At 45.6% G+C, this 23,676-nt stretch overlaps 3 protein-coding genes across 3 annotated transcripts; 1 reads left to right on the top strand and 2 right to left on the bottom strand.

Annotated features, from left to right (window-relative positions):
* Window positions 1–1,631: 1,631 nt before the first annotated feature.
* On the top strand, window positions 1,632–3,639 carry LOC1271085 (cytosolic Fe-S cluster assembly factor Nubp2 homolog). The gene is made up of 2 exons (XM_309831.5): window positions 1,632–2,507; window positions 2,588–3,639. Exons 1-2 carry the CDS (start codon window positions 2,397–2,399, stop codon window positions 3,254–3,256), a joined length of 780 nt encoding a protein of 259 aa, XP_309831.5. The 5' UTR covers window positions 1,632–2,396; the 3' UTR covers window positions 3,257–3,639.
* LOC1271086 (probable ATP-dependent RNA helicase DHX35) lies at window positions 3,269–23,459 on the bottom strand. The gene is made up of 4 exons (XM_309832.5): window positions 22,359–23,459; window positions 18,761–18,978; window positions 5,718–6,501; window positions 3,269–4,353 (listed from the first exon to the last, which is right to left on the bottom strand). The coding sequence occupies exons 1-4, from the start codon at window positions 22,393–22,395 to the stop codon at window positions 3,326–3,328; spliced, it is 2,067 nt and encodes a 688-aa protein (XP_309832.5). The 5' UTR covers window positions 22,396–23,459; the 3' UTR covers window positions 3,269–3,325.
* LOC133393655 (ceramide phosphoethanolamine synthase) lies at window positions 7,741–11,156 on the bottom strand. Its single transcript, XM_061659465.1, has one exon. The coding sequence runs from the start codon at window positions 10,574–10,576 to the stop codon at window positions 9,404–9,406; it is 1,173 nt and encodes a 390-aa protein (XP_061515449.1). The 5' UTR covers window positions 10,577–11,156; the 3' UTR covers window positions 7,741–9,403.
* Window positions 23,460–23,676: the final 217 nt, after the last annotated feature.

Raw genomic sequence — 23,676 nt, 5'->3', positions numbered from 1 at the left:
TTGTGGCTGATTAAGAGATAGACGGTACTTTGCGGAACTATGGAGCTTTTTAACAGGCACATGGTACTCTCAGGAACCTTGTAGCTGATTAGCCTGATGTGTATGGTTCACGATGGAACTTGAAGGCTTGTTAAGAAAGCGTAACGAACTTGGAGGAACTTTATAGCTTTTTAATGCATGACATCGGTACTAGGTGGCCCTTGTCAAAGTGTCAAAGACTGGTGCCGTCAATCATCTCATAGCTGCTGAACAAGTTAGATTCATTGATTGAAGAAAGAATATTGAGTGAAGTGATTGTAATTGTACAGTAAATTGTGTGACATTTTGTGTAATTCATGAATATTAAGGTTTTAAAAATATACACATGTACACAAACAAAACAAATCCTGTTGTTTATTTCACCGATGACGCTTGCTTGAAAATAAAACACAAAGAAAAATAATACCCGGCACCGTAGCCCCCGTAGGAAGCTGCTTAAGCGCTGTTTGATAATTGACGCTCCACTGTACTAAACTCCAATGTAAACCACCAGCACTAAAACAAGTGAGATTTGAGTAATGGTCGATGGTGTCCCAACCCAAGTGCCACAAATCCACTAAACGACCACTAAACGGCTTCTAAACGACTCAAGTTCTCTACCTAAACGGAATATAGAAAGACTTCGTTTAGCAGACGGCAAACGACTCATGCATTCTAAAAATAGCAAAAAAAGCTGATGGCGCTCTCTGTTGATGGGATACCCCCCAACCAGTTGAGCTTCCTCGCTTGGAGGGGAGCTTTCTCATTTCCTCTGTACTGTTGTATGGTTTCGCATTGAAGTTATGCATCGCTAGAACTAGAACGGCGATACGATTGTTTAAATACTAAACTCCAACCGAAATCACCAGCACTGAAGCAAGTGAGATTTAAGTAATGGTTGTTGGTGTTGATACCCACGTATCTGACCACACGACCATTCATATAGATTTTTGCTCGGAAAGTTAGAAGGCTATATAGGTCATGATAAGATGAAACTTGTCGAAACACATTGCAAGAAAAGGATAGCAATATAATGATGAGTTGTAATACGCCATCTATTGATCAAACCAATGAAGCTGTGGAGCTTTCATTTTTTTTTCTATGGATATTCAATTTTCCAGTCGTTTAAGCTTAATATGTGGCGCTTGGATAGCACTATGTGTTAAAATAAATTAAATAAAAACAAAAATCATTCAACGCCAGCGAAACCAAATGTGATGGACCAACATGACCAACAACCGAAAATTCAATTAAACTACTCTCTTTATCTCTCTCTCTCTCCTCTCTCTCTCTCTCTCTCTCTCTCTCTCTCTCTCTCTCTCTCTCTAAACGACTAAACAACCACTAAACGGGTTCTAAACGATTCAAGCTCTCAACCTAAACGGATTATAGAAACCTTAGAAAGAATTCGTTTAGCAGACGGTGAACGACTCATTCGTTCTAAAAATAGCAAAAAAGCTGGTGGTGCCATCTGTTTGTGGGATACCCAACTAGTGGAGCTTCCTCGCTTAGAGGAGATCTTTCTCATTTCTTCTGTACTGTTGTATGGTTTCGCATTGAAGTTATGCATCGCTAGAACTAGAACAGCGATACGATTGTTTAAATATTAAACTCCAATATTAAACGCGTTTGGGGTGGTTAGCTCTCTGGAGTGCACCCACGACTCCGATCTGACTCTGGCTATGGTTAGTCCGATTCTGACTCTAGCACAATCAGAACCTCTAGTTCCGTGCAGAGTCAGAGTTCTCCAGAGCCAGAGTCGCTCAGAGTCTTCCGGAATCGCCCAAAGTCGAAGTCGGCCGGAGTCAGCGGGAGTCGGAATCGGCCTGAGTCATTTAATTTTGTGGTGTTGTTCTTTTGTTTCTCTTTCGCATTGCGCGTGCAATTCTCAAGCAGGCCATTCTTAAAAAGAATAGCGTCGGAGTTGGAGATGATATACCCGACCACAAACAATGCACTCGCCACCTCCGGCCGTCTCAGAACGGCCCCAACTCCGATCGACTCCGACTCCGATGACTCCGGAAGACTCTGGATGTCTCCTACTCTGGACGATTCTGGACGGCTCCAGATAAAACTGGCTGGACCTACCTCCTGGAGTCGATTCCGAAATTTTCAAAGTCGGATCGGAGGCGAATCCGACTATTTGCCAACTTTATCCATCACTAATGTAGATCATAGTAGAGAGCACCCTAGCTGCTCCTCAAATAACAGCAGTTTTGAACGCTTTGAGTCACTTGGGTCGTCACGTTCGCTCGTTGCTGTCAAATCAGCTGCTGTCAGCTGGTTTTGGTTTGTTTTGTTTTGAATTTCATCGCACGCACCGCTCTCCCACAGGAACTTAGTCATTCCACTGTGAAATTGATACAATCTTTGCCAAAATGTTAGACAAAGTGAAACACATTATCCTTGTGCTTTCCGGTAAGGGTGGGGTAGGTAAATCTACCGTCAGCACACAGCTCGCCCTAACGCTGGCCGAAGCCGATCACAAGGTAAAGTGCACACAATCCATCTTTTCTTATCAGCTCGCTGAGGCCAATCTTAACACACACATATCCCCCCTCCATTGTAGGTTGGCCTGCTCGACATCGACCTCTGCGGCCCTTCCGTACCGTACCTGCTCGGGCTGGAGGATCGCGATGTGCACCAGTGCGACGAGGGTTGGGTGCCGGTGTACACTAGCGCGGAAAAGCGGCTGGCCGTGATGTCGATCGGCTTTCTGCTGAAAAATCGTTCCGATGCCGTCATCTGGCGCGGGCCGAAAAAGACCGCCATGATTAAGCAGTTCCTCGAGGACGTGAACTGGGACGAGCTGGACTATCTGATCATCGACACACCGCCCGGCACGTCCGACGAGCACATCACCGTGATGGAGTGTCTGAAGACGGTCCGCACGGAGGGTGCGATTATCGTGACGACGCCGCAGGAAATGGCCCTGGAGGATGTGCGGAAGGAGGTGACGTTCTGCAAGAAGACGGGCATTCCGATACTGGGGATCGTGGAGAACATGAGCGGGTTCGTATGCCCGAACTGTGCGGAATGTACGAACATTTTCTCGTCCGGCGGTGGACATTCGCTGGCGGAGCTGGCCAAGGTGCCCCATCTCGGCACGCTGCCGATCGATCCGCGCGTCGGTGAGCTGGCTGGAACGGGCAAAGCGTGCGTGAAGGAACTGCCCGACTGTACGACGAGCGAAGTGTTGAAGGAACTGGTTCGAACGCTTACGACGGTTGGCCAATAAAACTAAGTGTTGTTAAAGTGTATTTGTATATATTAAAAAAAAGGTTTTTCTCGTTTCTCGTTCACACTTCTATAGCAAATGGTCACGCACCGTCACCTTGTGGTAGTAGTGGGGCGCTATCTCCGGTAGCCACTGTTGCTGAATCACGGTCAAATCTTTCATGAACAGCTTGGTCGTATGAATCAGCTCACAGAACACCACCCACTGGGGCTGCTGCTCGGTGTACAGGGCGGACAGTGGGTGTATGCTTAGCTCCGTGTTACCCCGCACCGTCCGATACACCCCCGAATGGTGCAGATAGGCCGCGTACGGGAAAAACCCAGCCACAATGCAGCGGCAAATCGTTTCCACATTGCCACCGGCGGAAAGGAGCGGAATATTTAACTCCCTTTCCAGCATGCCCGCGAGTTGCGTTTTAATTTCATGCGCACGCTTTAGATTGCGGTAAATGAGGAAGTTGCGGCCACAGAACTTCTTCGTTCGGCCCGACTCCACGAACGCACAGTACACGTTAAGCAGCGTGATGAGATCACCTTCCGCTACCTCAAAGTTGCGCTTTGCGATCCGCCCACGGATCGCCGCCTGACCGCCGGCCGGTTTGGAGAACACGGACTGTACCTGTAGCATCGCAATGATGATGAGGATCTCCTCCGAGCAGCCCATTTCGCCCGCTTTGTACAGCATCTTTGCCATCATCGGTGGGATGGACATTTCGGCAAGAAAATATCCAACGGGGGACGTTAGCTGGCCCTCCGCATCGAGCGCTTCCAGTGCGTAAAGGGTTTCGAGACAGGCGAGCAGGTTTTTGGCCGGCGGTGGCGATGGAAAGGTAAAGCGCAGGATGTTATCGATGCCGAGCGCTTTCAGGAACAGTACCGTGCTGCAAAGGTCCGACCGGCGCATTTCGGGCGGTGTGTGTTCGGGCAGCTTTTCCCACGCTTCTTCCGTGTAGAGTCGGTAGACTTTGCCGCTACGAATACGCCCGGCACGGCCAGCACGCTGTTCGGCGGCCGCTTTGCTTACTGGTACTACCACCAGGCTGTCGGTGGTGCTGTCCGCCGAGTACCATTTGAGCTTCACAAAGCCGCAATCGATAACTGGAAAAGGGGAGGAAAAGAATATGGTTAATAATTGAATTAAAATTTACGTCAGCATGGTTAAAGGGCTGGGAGAAAACTTTTTTTTAAATGATAACGCAATTCCCATGTGGCTCTTACATACAAGGAATGCGTGGATGAAATTCAGAATTTGGTTCTGAATCATCACCCGAAGTGAAACTATTGGTAAACCCATACCGGTTCTTGGGCTGACCCTGAACCCATAACGGGCTTGAAACAGATCCATGAATCCATGCTTATCCAGGACCGGTTCTGTAACAGATACCCAACCGAAACCAATCTTGGAATGGATCCTGAATCCATACCAACTGATATCAACTGCAACTGATTTCTAGCCCGTACCAGCCCAAGAATTGATACCGAATCGATACGGATTCTGGAACTAATTATGAACCCATTCCAGTTCTAGAACTAATTCTGAACCCATACATGTTCTTAAACCGATCACGAGCCCATGCCGGTCCTGGAACTGAGACTGAACCTATACCGTATCTGGAACTGATATTGTATCTATACTGGTCCAGGAATTGACACTGAACCTATAGCGGTAACTGGAAACGATGACGAACCCATACCGATCCGGAAACCGACCCCGAACGCATCTCGAACCTATACCGGTCCTGGAACTGATCCCGAAACCATAGGGTCCAGGACCTAATCTCGAATCTATACCGGTCCTGGAACTGATACAGTACCCATACTGGTCCTAGAGCCGATTACAAACCCATACAGGTCCTGGAACTCATCACGAACCCATACCGATCCTAAAACTGATACTGAAACCATACCCCGCTGCTGGAACCAATCCCGAATCCATGTTAGTCTTGGAACCGATCTAGAACCCATACAGGTGCTGAAACTGATCCTAAATCTATATAGGTTCTGGAACCGATCTCGACCCTATACAGGTCCTGGAATTGATACCGATCCTTAAACTGATATTGGACCCATACCGGTTCTGGAACTGATGCTGAATTCATACAGGTCCTGGAATTGACACTGAACCCATACCAGTCCTGGAAACAATCACGAACCCAGACAGGTCCAGGAACTGATCTTAAACGGACCTAGAAATAATTCTGAACCGATTTTGGAACTTATCCTGAACCAACTCAGTCCCTGGAACTGATACCATAGCCAAACCATTCTAGGAACTGATGACTCTATATCGTTCCTGATACTACTCCCTTTCTTATTGCGGTTCATAAGCTGTACCTGTCACGGATCACAACCCTGACCCAGTACAGAAACCTATTCAATACCCTACTCCTCTCTAGCACCTTCTTCCGCTACCATGAAACGACATGCGATTTTGTTTAAAACTAAGTCCCAATGATTCTCACCATACACAATGCCGGGAATCGTGACGGACGTTTCGGCAATGTTCGTCGCCAGCACCACCTTCCGGACGCCCTTCGGCGCGGTAAAGAACACCTTCAGCTGATCCGCATTCGAGAGCGTCCCGTACATCGGCAGTATCTGCATGTCCTCCTTGCCGCTCGCCTCCACATGCTCGCGCAACAAATCGACCGCTCGCAGCACCTCCTCCTGTCCGGTAAGAAACGCCAGCACATCTCCCTTCCCTTCCGCCCGATGGATCTTCATCACCGTGTTGACCGTCTCCTTCACATAGTCCGGGCACGGATCGCGTAGGTAATAAATTTCCTGCGCATACATCCGACCCTCCACCGTCAGAATGACTGCAGTGTCTTTAGCTGCACCCTTGGACTTTAGGTTGAAAAAATCGCGAAACAACTCCGCATCAACCGTGGCGGATGAGATGATGATGCGTAGGTTTGGTCGTTTGCGGGCGATCTTCTTCAGCAACCCCAGAGCTGTATCGGTGAGTGTGTTGCGCTCGTGCGCCTCGTCCACCATGATGACGGCGTACTGGGTGAGCAGTGGATCGGCCAGCATCTCCCGCAGCAGGATGCCCTCGGTCATGTACTTGATCTTGGTCTGGGCCGGGTCACACTTGGAGATGAAGCGGATCGAGACGCCCACCGTTTCGCCGCACAGTTCGCCCCGCTCGGTTGCGACCCGGTCGGCGAGCGTGATCGCCGAGATGCGGCGCGGCTCCGTAATGCCGATCAGGCCCTTGGTGTGCCATCCGAACTCGTACAGGTACTGGAAAGAGACAATATGATCCAAATATGAAAGGATGGAGCTTTTTTGTGCAAAGTAAGGGATATTTTGATTCGTTGATTTTTAGTTATTGGAAAGATCATTCGATCGTAGGATGAAGAGTTGTTATAGATTATTTTCCAAATTGTCTTTGTTGGTCATATTTGCCATAATAACGGTTGAATCAAAAGGAGTCTAAAGAAGATAGCAAAGATTCATGAATCTCTAAAGATTGATGATACTCTGAAGAGTCAAACGTCTCTGAAGAGTCATGAATCTCTAGAGGTTCATCTGTTTTTGGAGATTCGTGAACTTTTAGAGAATCATAAATCATCGAAGATAAATATGAATCTATGATAATTCATATGATTAATTGATTTTTAAATGTTTTTATTTATTTTTTTTTATATGAATTATTATATAAACCATTAAAATTTTCAAATTGAGTTTCACCTTTATACTAGAGATGGGTAACGTTGATTCCGATTCATGAATTTCAATCAATATTTTGAATGATACTTTCCGAACCCCTGATCTGACCCATAAAAATACATATAAATCTTTTAAAAATCATCAAATAAAAAATCAACAATTCCATGATTCATATGAATTATCGACGATTTACGATTCTTTAATGATTCATGAATCTCCAGAAGACATATATGAATCTCTAGATATTCATGACTCTCTAATGACTTTTGACTCTTCAGAGAATCATCAAACTTTACAGATTCATAAATCTTTGGAGATTCCATTCAGGATTTGAATAACTCATTCTTAATTCTGAAAGTTCTTATGTATGAATGTTTATAAAAGATCAATGGATCAAAGCGATAGTTTATATAAAAAATCTGTTGTATGTTGTGTGGGTTTTTTTTATGATCCCGAAAATTTTTGAGCTCGTATTACGGATTTATGGACTGTTACCCAACATATTTTGAATAATTTAATTCAAAAATTTTGAAACGATGCCAAAAGATTCAAAGACAAGTGGGAAAAGATCTATAAATAATATAAGAACGAATTAAAAAAAATAACAGAAAAGGGTGGTAAGACAAATTCAAAACAGATTCAGGAAGCATCCAAAAATGTTTGGACAACTAAAAGAAAACATGTCATTCCTGTAATAGAGACATTGTTCGGATTGTCATCCTCCGGACATGAAGAAGAATCGATGTGTTGTGTAGATCATGGAGTTAATTTCCCAATCATTAAAATAAAGGCAATAATAATACAACAGCATTATTACAAACAGCTGGACATTTTTAATAGTTTTATTTAATCTGTTATTTTTTGTGTGTGATTTGTTTTTTTTCGATTTTTGATAATCGCACCTCATAGAGTTTGCAAATTCTGCGACAACAGTCACAACGCAAAGATATCTTTTTCTCTCTGTTTTCCCTCTTTATATATATATATACTTCCTCATTATAAATAATCCACAATCTCTCTATCGCTTCATTTGTCCCATCTCTCTTTCTCTTTCTCTCTCCCGGATCTTTATATATAGTTCTCTAATATATTTTGTTTTATAACGTCCGTTAAATGTTTTTGTTTTCTTCTTGTTTTCTCCTGGCAAGAATGACACATCTCTCACTCCGTTTTTGTTTTGTTTTGTTAAAGTCACGGTTAAATGTTAAGAACAGGCCGTGTTTGCCCCGTCGTCGATTTGTTATGCTGTCCAGGGAAATGGACCGACGAACGAGGATGAAAGGACACAACAAATCCTCCCCGGATGGAGGGAAAATGAGAGGGACAGCATAAAAGGAGGGCGAACTCATTTATGCCGCTTGTTGATTAGTAGAGAACACGTTAATGAACGCACCTCCGTTTGCCTGTGTATTTGCTAGTAGTGTGATTAGTGAGTGTGGCGCTGAACTGCATTATTTAGGTGCTAACAAATTACACAACAAGGCGACCAGAAGGGTAAGCGCGCGCGAGCGCATGACCCAGCTGACAGAATTCATCAGTGGATTTTCTTACAAACACACACGCACACACACATGTTCGTAAAAGTAGCGGTACTTGAGAGAAAATAACCTCTTGCCTAGAAATATATAACTATTCCCCACCGGTGTGTTAAAAAATCAGTACAAATATTAGCCATTAATCACTGTACACAATTGGTTTGTTGTTGTTTTTTTTTCAATTAATAAAGAACTCTCTAGCGCCCTCTGGATGCGTTCTGAGCGGCTTGGTGCTTGCTACTACAACACTGTACACTGACGTACTAGAAAACGGATTACTAAAATACAGCATAAACACGCACACGCGCGCGTGTAGAAAGTAGCATCATGTATAGTATATATATGTAGATAGAAAGGATCGTACTAATAGTAATGAAGGCTGGTTTTGATTTTTTTTACGCGCTTTATCTCTCACGATAAATATAAGACGCGTCCGGTTCGCGCTTGTATCACACTATACAACACATACATAATATGTAGATATACAATGAGCTCATCTAAAACAAAAAACAAAAACACACAGACACACATACATAACGGACGTCCTAACCGTCCGAATGCAATTGCAATACTCTTACTAGGTTCGAGCGCGCAACTTAATCCATTCACACCTGCTTTAAACGCTTCTTCTTAAGGCTTAATAAGGAAGGGAGGGCTGCTTATTGTTTTAGCATTTGTTGATAATAATTTCGTGGTTTTCATAATGTTTCAGTGACGGAAAAGGGAGGGGGTTTGGGGTGAAAATGTCTTACACTTACACACCGCACGCCTGTATAATATAATCTTAACACATACACACATACACGTGGGCAAACACGTGTGTGGGGAACACAAACACAAAATACAATAAATGATGAAACTGAAATAAAAAAAAAGTTAATAAAACAACAATCGTCGACAAGCCCGCAAGGCGCTTTTTTGCGCAATGTTTAGCGCAATCACAACGAGGTATTGTTGACCGTGAGCGACTTGTAGATGAACGTCTGCACGCCGAGCAGATGCATCTCGGCGAAGCTGATGATCACGAGCAGCGCCACGTACCCGGCGTACTGGATCATGCGCAGGTACTCCCACAGCTTATCACAGAACACGCTCAGCAGCAGAAAGTGGAGCAGCGCGTGCACGTTAAAGATGCGCCACAGCCAGGCGATCACGAAGAACCCGGTCGACCGGAACACCGACTCCTGGTGCAGGTACTGGGCCGGCGTCACATTCTCCCGCTCGAGCATATCCTGGTAGATCGCGATGTACCGGTTCCAGCCGGTCGAGCTGAGCACCAGCATGCCGGTGTAGCACAGCACCTTCCGGGCGACCTTCTTCGTCGTTACTTTGACCTTGTAAATGACGCCCGACTCGGACCCGGACTTCGACTCCGACACCGGTATGATCGACTGCAGCTGGGTGTACCCCCGTCGGGGTGGATTGTTTTTCAAAAACACAAACACCCCAATCATCAGCGCAATGCACCCGAGCCCGTCGCAGATCCCGTCGATGTAGTAGCCCGCCGAACCAATGTCCGACCGTTCGCCGCGGATGTGCTTCTTCGCCCGCGCCACATGCCCGTCCAGATCGTCCAGAAAGGTGCGGAACTGGAACAGCACCACCCCGATCCGCCGGTAGCCGAGCGAATCGGACGCAATCATGCGGCCGGCCGCGATCGCGACGAACACGTGGAAAAAGGAGATCATGTTCGGGGTGACCAGATCGCCCTGGGAAAAGCCGGCCACATTGTCGACGATCGTCGCGATCGGTGCGAACAGGTAGTGGTTCGTGTGGTCCAGCATCATCGCTTTGACGGTGACGTCACAGAGCGGGTTCAGGTCACAGTTGACCCAGGCCACGTCTTCGTACCGCACGATGTGTCGGTTCAGTTGCAGCGGCATCGAGGAGGACGCGGCAAGCAGGGGTGAGGTGACCGTGCTCGGGTGGCTACCGGCTGGGGCGGGCTTCAGCAGCGTGCTGTTGGCGGCCAGCAGGAACGGATCGGTGTCCCGGATCGGATAGTCCTGGATGCGAATGTACAGGTTCACGTCCATCCAGGCGAAGAACGCGATGAGCAGAAACAGCAGCGACAGCAGCATCTTGCTGACCTGCGAACTCGGACCCACCATGGTTGTTTTTACTCGTGTTGTGTACCGTTCTGCTATAAAAAGGATTACTTTTTGGTCCTTCAAACAATACGTTAAAATAAAAAAAAAAACCTTTCCTAGATGTATTTCACTATGTTTAACCTTATCGTTCCCTATTTATCTCTCTCTCTCTTTAGTTAACCTACAACTATATTCCCACTTCCCTATGGAGGTGATAACAAAAACTTAACTTAACAACTATTGGGTACACTTCCCAGACTTCAAGGATTGTGTGTGTGACAATCGACCACAAAAGACTAACTGACCAGCGCGACTCTGACACGGTCCCCCTGTGGTCCCTGACTGACAGGTGGACAATGACTAAAACACCACTACTACCACGACCAACACAACGACAACGACACCAACTACTACTAAGAACCGTTCGTTTTGCTCCCGTCCGTTTGTTCGTTCGGTCACTGCGTGCTAGCGTCCTTTCCTTCGCGATCCGGGCACACCCACGATGTGCCTCACAACAAACGGGAGGGGTGGCGGAGGGAAGGGACGTGGGGGTTCGTTCGTTGCGCCCGTTCTGTTCGCAGCAGTTCTACAGCACAGCGACGAACTGAAACGAAACGGAAAGAGAAACAAAAAGAAAGGGATGAAACAAAACCGAGTAGTAGTGGTAGTAGTAGTAGTGGTAGTGCTGTCGCATTTGCTGATGACGGATGCAAAAATATTGCTGAGTGTGTCCACTAGTGTGTGCATGTGCATTGGATGTACACGGGTTAAGAATATTAAAGCGCTGAATGCGGAACAGAGCAAACAGAAACAGGAAATGTTGCAAGGGACCAATGCGTGTTCTAAAGGTTAGTTTGTGCCTAAGTACGGAAAACCCCATCGCGAATTGGAAACTCATAAAGATCTAGGCATCAATTTAAGTACAGTGTATCAGCACGTCAATATCAACAAATTGAACAACTTGTTTACCCGTCCTGTGTCGGTTTTCATATTTTATGACGACAATCTTTTTTCTTCTTCATTCCGAAGCGCCATTTGTGCGCTTTGTGCAAGGATTGCATACCTTCACCACCCCTGGTGATAGAGGGTGATAGAATCTGTAAAGTGGTACCTTCACAAAAGCAAAAAGAAGTGGGCTGCACCAATCTATAATTCATCGTTCAATACCCCATTCACGGAGACGGACTCCCCAACCACAGGAAGACGTGGGAAGGGGGAGGGGGTAGCGACCCCACCGGGTCCATTTGAAACTGAAAGTCACGAAACGATGGAAGAGTGCAGCAATTTGCATAAGTGAGACATTGCTCGGGACACACGACACGACCGATGGAGACCGTATGGAGTATGAGAGTATGGCGTCATTCGCGCCGCGAGTTGATCCTTTAGTGGGAAAAATACTAGTTGATACTAGTGATGGAAAATACAAAGTTTTCGTCGGAATCGATTCCGGCTAGCTCCAAAGTTTTCGGGAATCGATTTCGGAATCAGCTCCAGAATCGGCTCTAGAATCAGAACCGGAATTGGCCCCAGAATCGGAATTGGATTCGGCTTCGGAATAGCAATCAGCTCCGGAATCGGATTCGGTTTCGGAATCGGAAAAGCCGTTTGGGTCCAATTATGCGTATTGACAGCTGGGTCCAAATTTATTTGTAAACGATCCATTCTCATGGAGATTCCCGGACTGATTTCGCTTCTGAAACTTCCTATTTCAATTCAAGAATTGATTCTCATTCCGGAACTAATTCCAATTCTGGAGTCAATTCTGATTCCGTTACCGCAGCAAATTGCGATTCCAATATCGATTCCTATTGCGGACCCGATTCTGATTCCGGAGTCGATTCCGATTCCGCTCCGGAGTCCACTCCGGAATCGGCTCCAGATTCAACTAAGGAATAGCCTTCGGAATCGGCTCAGGAATTGATTCCGAACACGGAATCGGAAACGAGTAGGTCCGATTCCGAGCACCCACCACTACTCCATACACTACCCCGCGAGTCCTTGACATCGTGTGTGTGTGTATTTGGTTGGGGTTTCGTATCGCCCCGAACGTTGTTGTGTGGCGGTTGGAAAGGACCAGCGTGCACGTTTTGGGGAATTCCGAGGCCGAGGGACAGAAAACGGTGACACAATTGTAAGAGTAGTGTGGCCCGGGGTGCGGTCGGGAAATGTCACATTATCAAGGTAATATCACTAAAGTGCCAATCCTTTTCATAGGTCCGAACCGAGAGCGTTGGTGGTCGTGTTAGAAAATCGAACGGTTCCGGGAGGGGGGGGGGGGGGAATGGGTTAAATAGGGAATAGGGATTTACCCCCAGCGGGAAAGCCAAGGAAACCAGGATGTAGGACGAAACATAAAATAGAACTTGTGAGTGGGTGAGTTGGTGCTTTTCATGTTGCGCGCGTTTTTATGTCCCCTTTCTTCTATTCTTCGTTCGTTCGCTTTCCGTGTCCATCCATTCATTGTTGTCCCCGTTGTGGGTGGAGATTGAGGAATGAGTTATTTGAATAATGCACAAAGGGTAGGGAGGAACTTATGGATGCCGAGCGAACGGATTTGCTCGGTGTCCCGAGAGGGCATGGGTACTGGGGGGTCGATTTTCGAGCCGCAAAAGCTAAAATGGAATACAAATCGCTTAACGGAGCAGAAAAACGGTGGGAGCTTTTGTAGCGTAGGGAATGGGAGGGGATTAACATGCAAGCGAAGGATGTTGCCAATCTCGATTAAAAGGAGTTTTAATGCCGTTACACTTAAAAACACGCAGTAAAAATGACCTAATATTTAAAAATGAGCAACCTGTTTTAGAAATTCAGCTTTTACGAACACTTTTCACTCTTAAAACTTCCCGCAATATCACAGAAATAAAACGACCACGATAAGCAAACAGCAGCAGCAGCAGCGCCCACTTTCACTGATTTTGCCCGCAAACCCGTCCTTTTCGCTGCAGACACGAAAAACTTTGGTGCGCAAACAAGCGTATCGGTGGTCGGTGAGTACTAGATTGGCAAAAGCGACGACTATCATGCTTCGACCACGCCACAACGAGGCCCAAAACACTTTGTGCGTTCAAACACCGAGGAAAGACGCAGAAGAAGACGGTGTAGAAAACGCAATGCGCTATCACTACTGGGGAGAATATATCTTCTCTAAACCCGTAACCCGTTTTTTTGGGCACAACAAAAAGGCCTCGACGTGTTAAACCAAATCAACATGAGCTCAGTTTTCCTACGCCGGTGTTCGAACGACGTCACGTGTCCGCGGCTTTGTTTTCTGCACTATTCTTCGCATGCATATGAAATTAGAGCAAAACCAAAGAAACAAGCACACGCAAGGTTCGTGTAAGGGCGGTGGGTTCAATATGTTTGGGGCCATTCCATAGTCCCGAGCGTGTGTGTCTGTGAAGATATTTCGGCTGGGTACGATGACACCGTCCGTATTTCAAAGGAAAGCCCGAAAATATCCTTCCGATTTCGATTTCATAAATATTGCACACGAAAATTCCGACCTCCGGAATGCTTTTTGTGAGTCCGCTTGGCTTGGTGTGGCTTCGAATGTATCGTGTCGGTTAATACACGGGCACGGGACGGACGATCTGGGGGCGTCATAAACTGTTGATAGTCCCGCCATAAATAGTTTAGATCGTTTCGATACGATACGGCCAAGAGTGAGAGAGGGACAAGCCAAAAACGCACCATCTCTCCTGAACCTGGGTGACATTCGCTTCCTAACGTGTCACAATTACGTTAGGAGCCGGCACAACATCATTTGGTGGTGCCACACAAACAGGAGCGATCAAACACAGTGGGCTTGACTGACTGACTGATGATGGGGGTTGAGCTAAAAATAGTGTACAGGACACATCAGGCGTTCGCCTCATTAGTATAGCCCATTTTTACGATGTTAGATGCATACCTATCGTTAGGATAGATAGGATGAATGATTTAGTGAATCGTGCCACGTGTGCGCCTTTTGCTCGCGAGGCCATGCGAACCATCGGGTCGATTTTGTTTGTTTTGTCGTTACTGTGACATGCGGAGTGTCCGTCCGAAATTGCGCCGAGATATTTTGGGCGACTAAGGGGAGACGCTTGCTTGACAAAAGGATTATACTTAGAGTAGAGGGGTTGATCAAAACTATAGATTCCACATTCCGCGTGCGTTTCTTTTAAGATCTTACTGCCAAAAATGCACTTTACTGTATTAATCCATAGCAATAGTTAATGGATTTTCTTGTCCACGGGGCACGACAAAACCTTTGACGTCTTGTTATTGCTTTCACACTTGTCCACAGCTAGTACATCATCTCAGATATTTTTTAAACACTAGTGAATTTGGCCCGGTTACAGGGTTTTGCACTATATCTTCAGAAGTATTAAAAAACTTGGGATTTTTGAAAATATAAATGCAAATTCCTTGTGACTTTTAACTCCACATTAAGAAAAACTTCATTAAGAAATCATACCGACTCATGAAGAACTCATTCAGAACTCATATGAATCTAAAGGGACGAGAGATTCGAATCTCGAATCGGATCTCTGAAGATTCGTGAATCTCTAAAGAATCGCGAATCTCGTTAGATTCGAGAATTTCAAAAGATTTATGATTCTCGTAAGACTCATGAATCTTTCAAGATTCATGTATCCATGAAGATTCCCGAATCTTCCAAGTGATTCATAAATCTTTAGGGATATATGATTTTACAAATGTTCAAATGATCGAAGCGATTGTCAAATTGACATAAATTGGTGGTTTCAATGGATCAGTGGTACAGTGTTTAACTTGCATGACTTAACAACATGCCCGCCGTGGGTTCAAGCCTTGCATGAACCGTCTGTCTGTAGCAAAACAAACTATCCGGCAGGATTGTACATTCCAAGAAGTCTCAAGAGCCTGTATAGGCTGGTATGACCACTGACGAGATCTTTGGAGATTCATGAACATTTCGAGATTCGTGAATCTTTTGATATTCATGAATCTGTTGAGGTTGGTTGGTTGGTTTATTTGTTTATAGAGTCTTTGAGCCTCACGACTGCATGCGTCTCTCAAATCTTTGAGTTTCATGATTTTTTTTAGGAATCATAAATATTTCTAATCGAGATTCACATTCATTGAATTCATTAAAAGATTCATTCAGATTCATGAATCTGAATCAGATTAACCCAACAGTACACCAAGCCGGCTGTGGAATTGATCCCAATCCCATACCGGGGCTGGATTTTATCTTGGCCCTATACCAGCGGTCGACAAATTTTACGACCGAAAGAGCCAAATTCTACAAAAATGTTTGTAGAGTTTCACGTGAAGAACCAAATTGTTAAATCAAGAGCAATAATGTGTGAAAGTTTTATGAAATATATAACCTATTAAGAGCCGCCATCTCGATATCAAAGAGCTCGCGAGCCGTATTTTGCCGATCGCTACCCTATACCGGTCCTGGAACTGCTCGCATACCGGCTGATTCTGAACTCATACCAGAAATTCCACTGAGCTTATACTGCTCCTGGAACTGATACAGATCCCATACAGATTCTGTAACATATACCTACCGGTACTGGAACTGATCCCAAACCCCGACTACTCCTTGAACTGATTAATCGGTCTGAGATGAGATTCTCTGAGATTCCATATCGGTCCTAGAAAAGATCCTAACTCCATTCCGGGCCCTGATACTGTTGCCTATTTAATTCGTCTCTAAAAATAATACCTGAATCTGTCCCAGTGGTTTTGACTCCAACGACTTAACAACATGCCCGTCCTGGGTGCAAGCCTCGTATGGATCGTCGCTCTAAGCAATGATTGACTAATCGGGTAGTTAATTAGTCTCGACAGCCGGCATCCGACCGGTTTTCGGGATGCAACAACTTTTTTGTAGAAATATTAACGTGACATTTTTATATCTTGGGACCTAAAGTGACGACCACCTCAAGTAGGACACGTATCTTCTGATTTTCAAGCTTCCAGGACAGTTCCTTGGAGCACTTATTGGAAATCGTTCCTGACACGTTGTAGATGACATTCAAGCATAGTTACCGAAGCATAGCTAAAGGCCAAAATTTAAGTCGATACATGGAACATTCTCGAAAAACTACACAAAACCGTTCAAATATTGAATTCTGAGTGAGATTTATGTTTTTCTTTCCTTGCTTCTCAAAAAAATCGGTGTTGCGTTTTCATAACCAAACCGGTTGCTATTGTATGTAAGGCTGGAAATAGACGATCCGAGATTGTCGCGGTACTGCGAAAATCGTGTATGACTTGAGCTGTCAATTCTGTTATAAAATCTGACAGATAGGCGAGATAAAACGCAGTTCGTGTATGGAACCATCCGAGGTCTGGTGACGATTGAATGTGCCAAGAAGAAATATTTTTTATCAATTTGCGAATCAAATTATTTACCGAAGTTGGGTATCTCTACGAAACAGCAGGCGCCATCGGAGGCGAGGAAGATTTGACAGCCCAACTACAAGTTCTACAACTGTTATAAACAAGGCGCGAATTTCGCGGTACCGCAACGATCTCGGTTCGTCTATTTCCAGCCTAAGCTAAACTAAACGCATCCAAGCAACCGCTGGAAATTAACGCAGATCAGCGATTCCAACATTGTACTTCCTAAAAATAATAAAATCCATAAAACACATATTCCAAGAGCTCTTCGCTAGGGAACTCAGTGGGAACTCAGAATCGGATCAACTCGATTCAGATTCTGTGTTCGGAATCAATTCCGGAGCCGATTCTGATACTCGAATCGATTCCGATTCTAAAGTTATTTCCGGAGTCGACTCCGGAGCCGATTCCAGAGCCGATTCCGGAGTTGACTCTGGAGCCAATTAAAGAAATGGAATTAGGTCCGGAATTAGTCCGGAAAATAGTACAGGAATCTCCAAGAGAGGGGATAGTTTACAGGTAAACTTTGATTCTTTTGCGGCTATCAATACGTAGTATCATTAGACCCAAAACGCCTATCTGCCGAAGCCTAAGCCAAATCTGATTTCGGATCCAATTCAGATTCCGGGGACGATTCCAATTCGGTAGCCGATTTCGGAGCCAATTCCGAAGCCGATTTCGGAAATCGATTCCGGACCTATTATCCGGAATCGATCCCATAAAAAATTTAAGCTAGTCGGAATCGATTTCGACCAAAACTTCATTTTTTCCATCACTAATACCAACATTGTAATTCCTAAAATTAATAAAATCCATTAAACAGATTCCAAGAGCTCTTCATACCCTTTGTTTTCGGGTAGAGGGTAAATAACATTAAGAGTACTAAACCCTATACACGAAATTAGGAAAAAAGTCCATAGACACATCTGCTATAATCGATTCAAATAGCCGAAGCACATGATATCAAGACAGGTTCATAATAATGCACGGCTTAAAAAACACATAATAAACAATTATATGACTACACCATCTCGTTGTTAACTACCCAATTTACCCCGCAACGAACAAATACGCCAAACGCACGCAAACGCAATCAACAAAGCCCGTCCGGCCTGCACACGTGAGAGATTTTGCGCGTGCGCGCACTGCGTGTGTGTGCCATAATTTCAACCAAAGAGATTCGATCATTTTTAAATCCAAATCCCTAGCTAAACGTATGCGTAAACCGACGCTCAAATCGAAGCAACGAGCACGAGATATCACTGACTTCCACACAGGAAAGCAGAAGCTTGCTTTGTGATTGTTTCTACGCGCGCAACCAAGCGAATTATCAACGCCAACTGGATCGGTTTCCAACGTGAGTTTGCACAAATCATCGTGGCCGTTAAACATTCTGACCCCAGGGTTAGGTTCTCATCGCTGAAGCACGTCTCTACTGCCGGAACAACGCCGCAAACCGTAAGAAAGATCTATTTCCACTTCGAGTGTGTGACCGGTTCATTACACGATCGCACGGCACTGGCATTCAAAGACAGAGAGAGCGGGAGAGAAAGAACTGAGCAATGATAAGAACGACGAGAAACCGGCGCTCGTTTAAAGAACAGAAAGCGCGCGCAATATAGCATACATGATAATGCTAATCTTCTGCCGGTGATTCATTTCGCTATCAACGGGACGGGACCGCACCGGAAACATCGTTCGATTTCCCTCACCGTCCAAGGGACATTTGAAGCCGATTGGTTTTGTTTCTATTTATGTTTTCACCATTGGCGTTCGATGGTTGCTGCAAAACACGCCAGCTCCACCACACCTGCTCTCACTTACCTGCGGTACTTGTGTGCTTTTGCCGGATCCGGTTTCACCGACCAGCACGAGCGTTTGGTAATGCTCGAGACAGTACAGAATCTGGTCACGGTACTGGCGTATCGGGAGCCGTTCGCGCTGCGCCGCAAGATTCAGCGACTGGTGGGCGTTGAAGACGAACGACGTTACGTGATCATCCGCTGGTGCCGCGTCCCGTTCCGAGGCAAACGATTCGTCATCTATCCGGCAGGAAAGTATGGAAGAGAGAGAGAGAGAGGAGAAAAAACAATTAGAATAATCGTGTGTTAAATCACCGCCATGTAAACATGTGTAAACATTACATCAACCAAAAGTGTTGCAAAGTGGAAGCAAAGCAAACCGAACAGAACGCGAATGGAGCAGCGGAAGCGGATTGCAATCTGTGTCCCCTGTGGTGGTGGTGTGTATCGTGCGGGCACAAATTCGTTCTCCAAAAGCGTCCGAGCGTCCCGATCGGAACGTGCAAATGCGCGAAACTAATTCAATTACCACTTCGCGCGCGCGGGTCCAGTTCGCGTAGTGGGGAGGCTTTGGTCGGGCGCACTTCTGCCGCACCAATACCACACGCCGATGGTGGAGAATGTGACCTGCCGCCGCAAAAAATCGCGATCCGTGACTGGACGGGCGCAACACACACACACACACACACTTGCTTGTGCTCGTCTCTACTTCGTTACACTGATAACAATGATAAAGGTGGTGGTGGTGATGGTGTTGGATGGTGGCTGAGATTGGCCAATACACTCGTATCGTGTGTTTGACGCGCGGGGGGTTTTTGACAGTGCCACGTACTGTACTTGCACCGGTCTGGGCACGCCGATGTGCTGCCGCACCTTGCGCCCGTCGTAATCATCTTCCAAAGGGGTTGTCGTCGTTGTCCTTACCGTTCGTGTTTAAACTTTGATAAGTCAAAGCCAATGAAAAGCACCTGTTGGCGGGTGCCCTCTTCTTCTCTCTCTCTCTCTCGTGGAGGGAGATTAATCGATTGTTAGGATGACGCGTGGAATTTAGCCTTCGTACGCTTTTGCGCTTATCAGCGAGGCGTTGGAGGTGTTTCACTCGCGCGTTCATTTGTGCACACTCATCAACCCCACGCCATACACGTTCGAGACGAGAGTGAGAGATAACCGTGGATGACAGAACGGGTTACACAATGTTCCCTTCTAATGGTCCACAATGGAAAAGCTAGGTTGCTCAAATCGATCAACTATTACTGTCTACGTCGCGGTGGACTCATTAACATTCCGCACCATTAACGCACGATCGCACGTTTCTGTTCCGGAATTGGTGGGTTCCTGCAGTTGTTTGGCACGTCTTGCACGTGAGTCGTTCATCGTGCTATGGCGCCGCATCTTAGTATTTGACGGGCAGGTGGTGGAAACAGAAGTCAGCGACCTTTGAGCGGCCCTTTTCCGCTGCGGGGAACTTCATGAATTTAAAAAAAAGTTGGAGAAAAGTTAACTAAATGTTATTTATTCAAGATTCGTTGAATCATTCCAAGGACTGATTCAATTTCACAAATCTGAATCTTATTTTAGCGTCCAAAATTTCACCTATCTGGGGTCAAAGGTCAGCACCGAAAATGGCCAGTCATTCTATAGCACAACGACATGCATGATCATGCCGGAGCAAGTACATACATCCTAATAATACTAAATACTTTGTCTCAGTGCTTAAATTATATTCCAGAAAACGTTCTCTTTCCCTGCCATCGATGTAGAGCTGGTTGAGGTTGTGCTCGGAAAACTTAAACCCTCTTATTCTCCAGGTCCGGTCGGTATTCCAGCCAGTGTTCCAAACGTTCCCCACCTTGTGGAAATACAATTGGCTTTTTCCCATACATAAAAAAGGTAATCAGGACAATGTAAACAATTATCGCGGCATCGCCCTACTTTGTGCATGTGCAAAGGCATTCGAATCGGAATTGCATCCGTCAATATTTAATGCCTACTGGCCTGCCCCTCCTTATCCTTCTTTTCGTAAATGATGTCTGTTCAAGCCTTTTTTCTTAACTCCTTTTGCCGCTTTTTAAATGTGTCTCCAGAATAATGCTCTGTAGTAATCATTTTCTCGTGCTCGTAGTAGATAGATTAGTGTAGGGTTTCATGAATCTTTCGATGAGATTCATTCATATGAATCTTCAGTGATGAGTGATTCGAATCTCGAATAGATTCTTCAAAGATGCGTGAATCAGTAAAGATGCATAAATCTTCAAAGATTAATGAATCTCTAAGGTTTCATGAATCATCAAGGATTCATGAATCACCAAGGATCGAAAGATCTGTGAATCTTCAAATATTCATGAGTCTTTAAGATTCATAAATCGATTGAAATCCAGGGATTCATGGATTTATCCAAATATTGAATTTGTGCGATTCCGCCTACTAACATGCCTGTCGTGGGTTCAAGCCTCGCATGAACCGTCTCCCCATAGCAAAACAAACTATCCGGCTGCGTGGTACTTGCCAAGAAGTCTCGAATGCCTGTATAGGCTAGCATGATCACGTAGGTTGTTACTCCAAGAAGAATAATAAGAAGCTCAAGCTCAGCAGCCAAATTATCGGCCTAAAAATTCGCACATCAGGTGACTTCAATGATCCTCGCTGCTGCTCTGTATGTTGCTCTGGTTGTGACCTCTTTGATTAGAATATGCCAACATAATTTGAGGTCCTACCAGTATTAGACGCATTACTCGGCTAAAGTACAGAGACTCTTCATTAGAACCGCTATTCGGCGCATAATACCCTTTTCTCCTTTGCCCCCGTTAGCAGTCCGTTGCAGTCAACTTTTGGGAATTAACTCTTTAGAAAAGAGACGGCATTTTGCTCAGGCTTGCTTCACTGCTGGTTTGATCCTTAGCACTATCGATATTCCTGACGTTCGTTCTATCATTCATGTCAACGTTCCTTCTAGATATCTCCGTCCTCGTCCTCTGTTAGCCATCCTCACTCGTCGAAGCTTGTACTGAGGCTGTAGAGGCAAATATTGGAAAAATATACCAGAACCGGGACTAGAACGAGACTGTATCAGAATGACTAAAACCGAGCATTAACATGAGACTGAATACAATAATTTACCTATAAACTAAGGACAGTTATCAGAAAATGGACTAAAACCAAGACTAGCATCGCATGGGAACTAAAAAAAACCTAAAATTTAAACGGCATTTCTAATCATTTTCCCATCAAAAACGTTTCCACACATCTGCTGCAAAGCACAAACAATCTGGCCAATGCAGCGAATAGTCTTTAGCTTCGACTACGAACGATCCAACAAAGGTTATTGTAATCAAAGCGGGCCAAGATCGTTCGATCGTCGGCGCAAACCCTTCGGCGTCGCACGTCGAAGCCAGCTCGGTGAAAATCGGTTACCCCCGTCTGTTGGCGGCGTTGCGGTGATGGTGGGGGAAAATCGCTTCTCCCTTAAGCATGCAAACTCAATTAGCTTTTCCCGCGTGTACGTGTGAATGAGATGCCAAGAGTGTGCGTGTGTGTGTGTGTGTGCTTGCTGTATGTGGAGAAGGTGGTTCGCTAATTATTACCATATGGTGCAAATAACCAAAACGGCTGAAGATGCTTACCCGGTTTAAGAAACTTTGGAAATCGGCTCGCACTCATAATCTGCCAAAGGGAGTTGCTCACGGTTTGCTCTCTATCACGGTGTGCGCGTATTTGCTGGGTCCGGGAAGATCCGGGAACTGTTGTTTTCGTTGGCTGGTTGCTATAGCAGCCTAGAAGCTTCCTCGATTGGTGGACGAAGCGTTAACGCTGCTTTTCATTACAGTCGTTGATGATTGGAGTGTTGGCCCCTTGGAACATGGACGCACTTTTAACCTCGCAGAGGGGGATGGATGGTAACTTAACGAATGTTTATTTTCGCGTCGAATCACCAGCACTGTTCGATGATGTCACGCGCCAGCAATGTTTCGCGGTTCGCATAAAATACGGCACGAATTGCACTTGGTTAAACATACACACACACACCAACATACGCGCACAGTACGGGACGAAGAATGGTTCAGTTGCTCTCAAGGTGAAACGGAGACCGGCCAAGACATTCGTTCCGTTCTTTTTGTAGGTCAACGGGATTTTCTTCACGGCGTTCGATTCGCTTTTTCCCTTCTCTAACGAGCTGCGTAGGGAGGAACGCGGTTCTTTACGAGCGGCCGTGCTGGTACAAAGCAGCTCCAGCGAAGCAGACGGGCAATGGAAGCTCGCTCGTGTGTTGCAGTTGAGTGCGTTTGCGAAAATTCACGCATCGACTGTGTTACGCCGTTGTTCCTTCGGCGGATCAGCCTCACAGCGACTTCAAAACACACCTGATGGCGTCGGGGTGGCGTGTAAAGGCATGTTTGTGTGTACACTTTTCAACGGGAAAGGGAAACAACAACAGCAGCAGCACCACTACCACCAGTGGTTGAGGTTAAACAATTGCACTTTTCACTTCTCACTCGAAATTGCAGGGTGTGCATTTACCGTATCCGGCCAGAAGAAATAAATAGATTATGGCGATAACGAGATACGCGCGGGACGCGGCGGCACGAGATTGCAATTTTATTCCACTTTCCGAAATATCTGCACGGAATATTTGCAAAGCCGTGCAACGCGCACGAACTAACTACAAACGCGAACTGAAGGCAGGAGAAAAAAAGAAAACCCCTACTTCACGCCGGATGACAGTCCCGTACAACATGGCGAGGGATTTTGACGTTCAAAATAGCTGCATCTCGCTCATTTTCTCTAGCCGTCCCCCTCTATGCCCCCTCCATATGCCTTTCGTTATGCTGGTGACAATGCCATCTCTCTCGCGCACATGGGAGCTTGAAAAAACATAAATAAACCGTGTAACTGATGTGAATTAGAAGTGCCCTATTTGGTTGAGTATTTTGCATAAAAATC

The sequence above is a fragment of the Anopheles gambiae genome, chromosome 3 (genome assembly GCF_943734735.2).
Source record: "Anopheles gambiae chromosome 3, idAnoGambNW_F1_1, whole genome shotgun sequence".
NCBI classification, from domain to species: domain Eukaryota; kingdom Metazoa; phylum Arthropoda; class Insecta; order Diptera; family Culicidae; genus Anopheles; species Anopheles gambiae.
The sequence above is the reverse complement of the archived record's forward strand: the minus strand, read 5'-3'. Positions and strand labels throughout refer to the sequence as shown.

Bases quoted from the DNA above. Each gene is read 5' to 3' on its own strand.
- LOC1271085 (XM_309831.5), top strand. From the start codon at position 2,397: ATGTTAGACAAAGTGAAACACATTATCCTTGTGCTTTCCGGTAAGGGT. The intron at 2,508-2,587 runs GTAAAGTGCACA...CCTCCATTGTAG, and splicing joins TGGCCGAAGCCGATCACAAG to GTTGGCCTGCTCGACATCGA.
- LOC133393655 (XM_061659465.1), bottom strand. From the start codon at position 10,576: ATGGTGGGTCCGAGTTCGCAGGTCAGCAAGATGCTGCTGTCGCTGCTG.
- LOC1271086 (XM_309832.5), bottom strand. From the start codon at position 22,395: ATGAGTGCGAGCCGATTTCCAAAGTTTCTTAAACCGG. The intron at 18,979-22,358 runs GTAAGCATCTTC...CCTGCCGGATAG, and splicing joins TCCAAAGTTTCTTAAACCGG to ATGACGAATCGTTTGCCTCG. The intron at 6,502-18,760 runs GTAAGTGAGAGC...GTCTCTTTCCAG, and splicing joins AAAGCACACAAGTACCGCAG to TACCTGTACGAGTTCGGATG.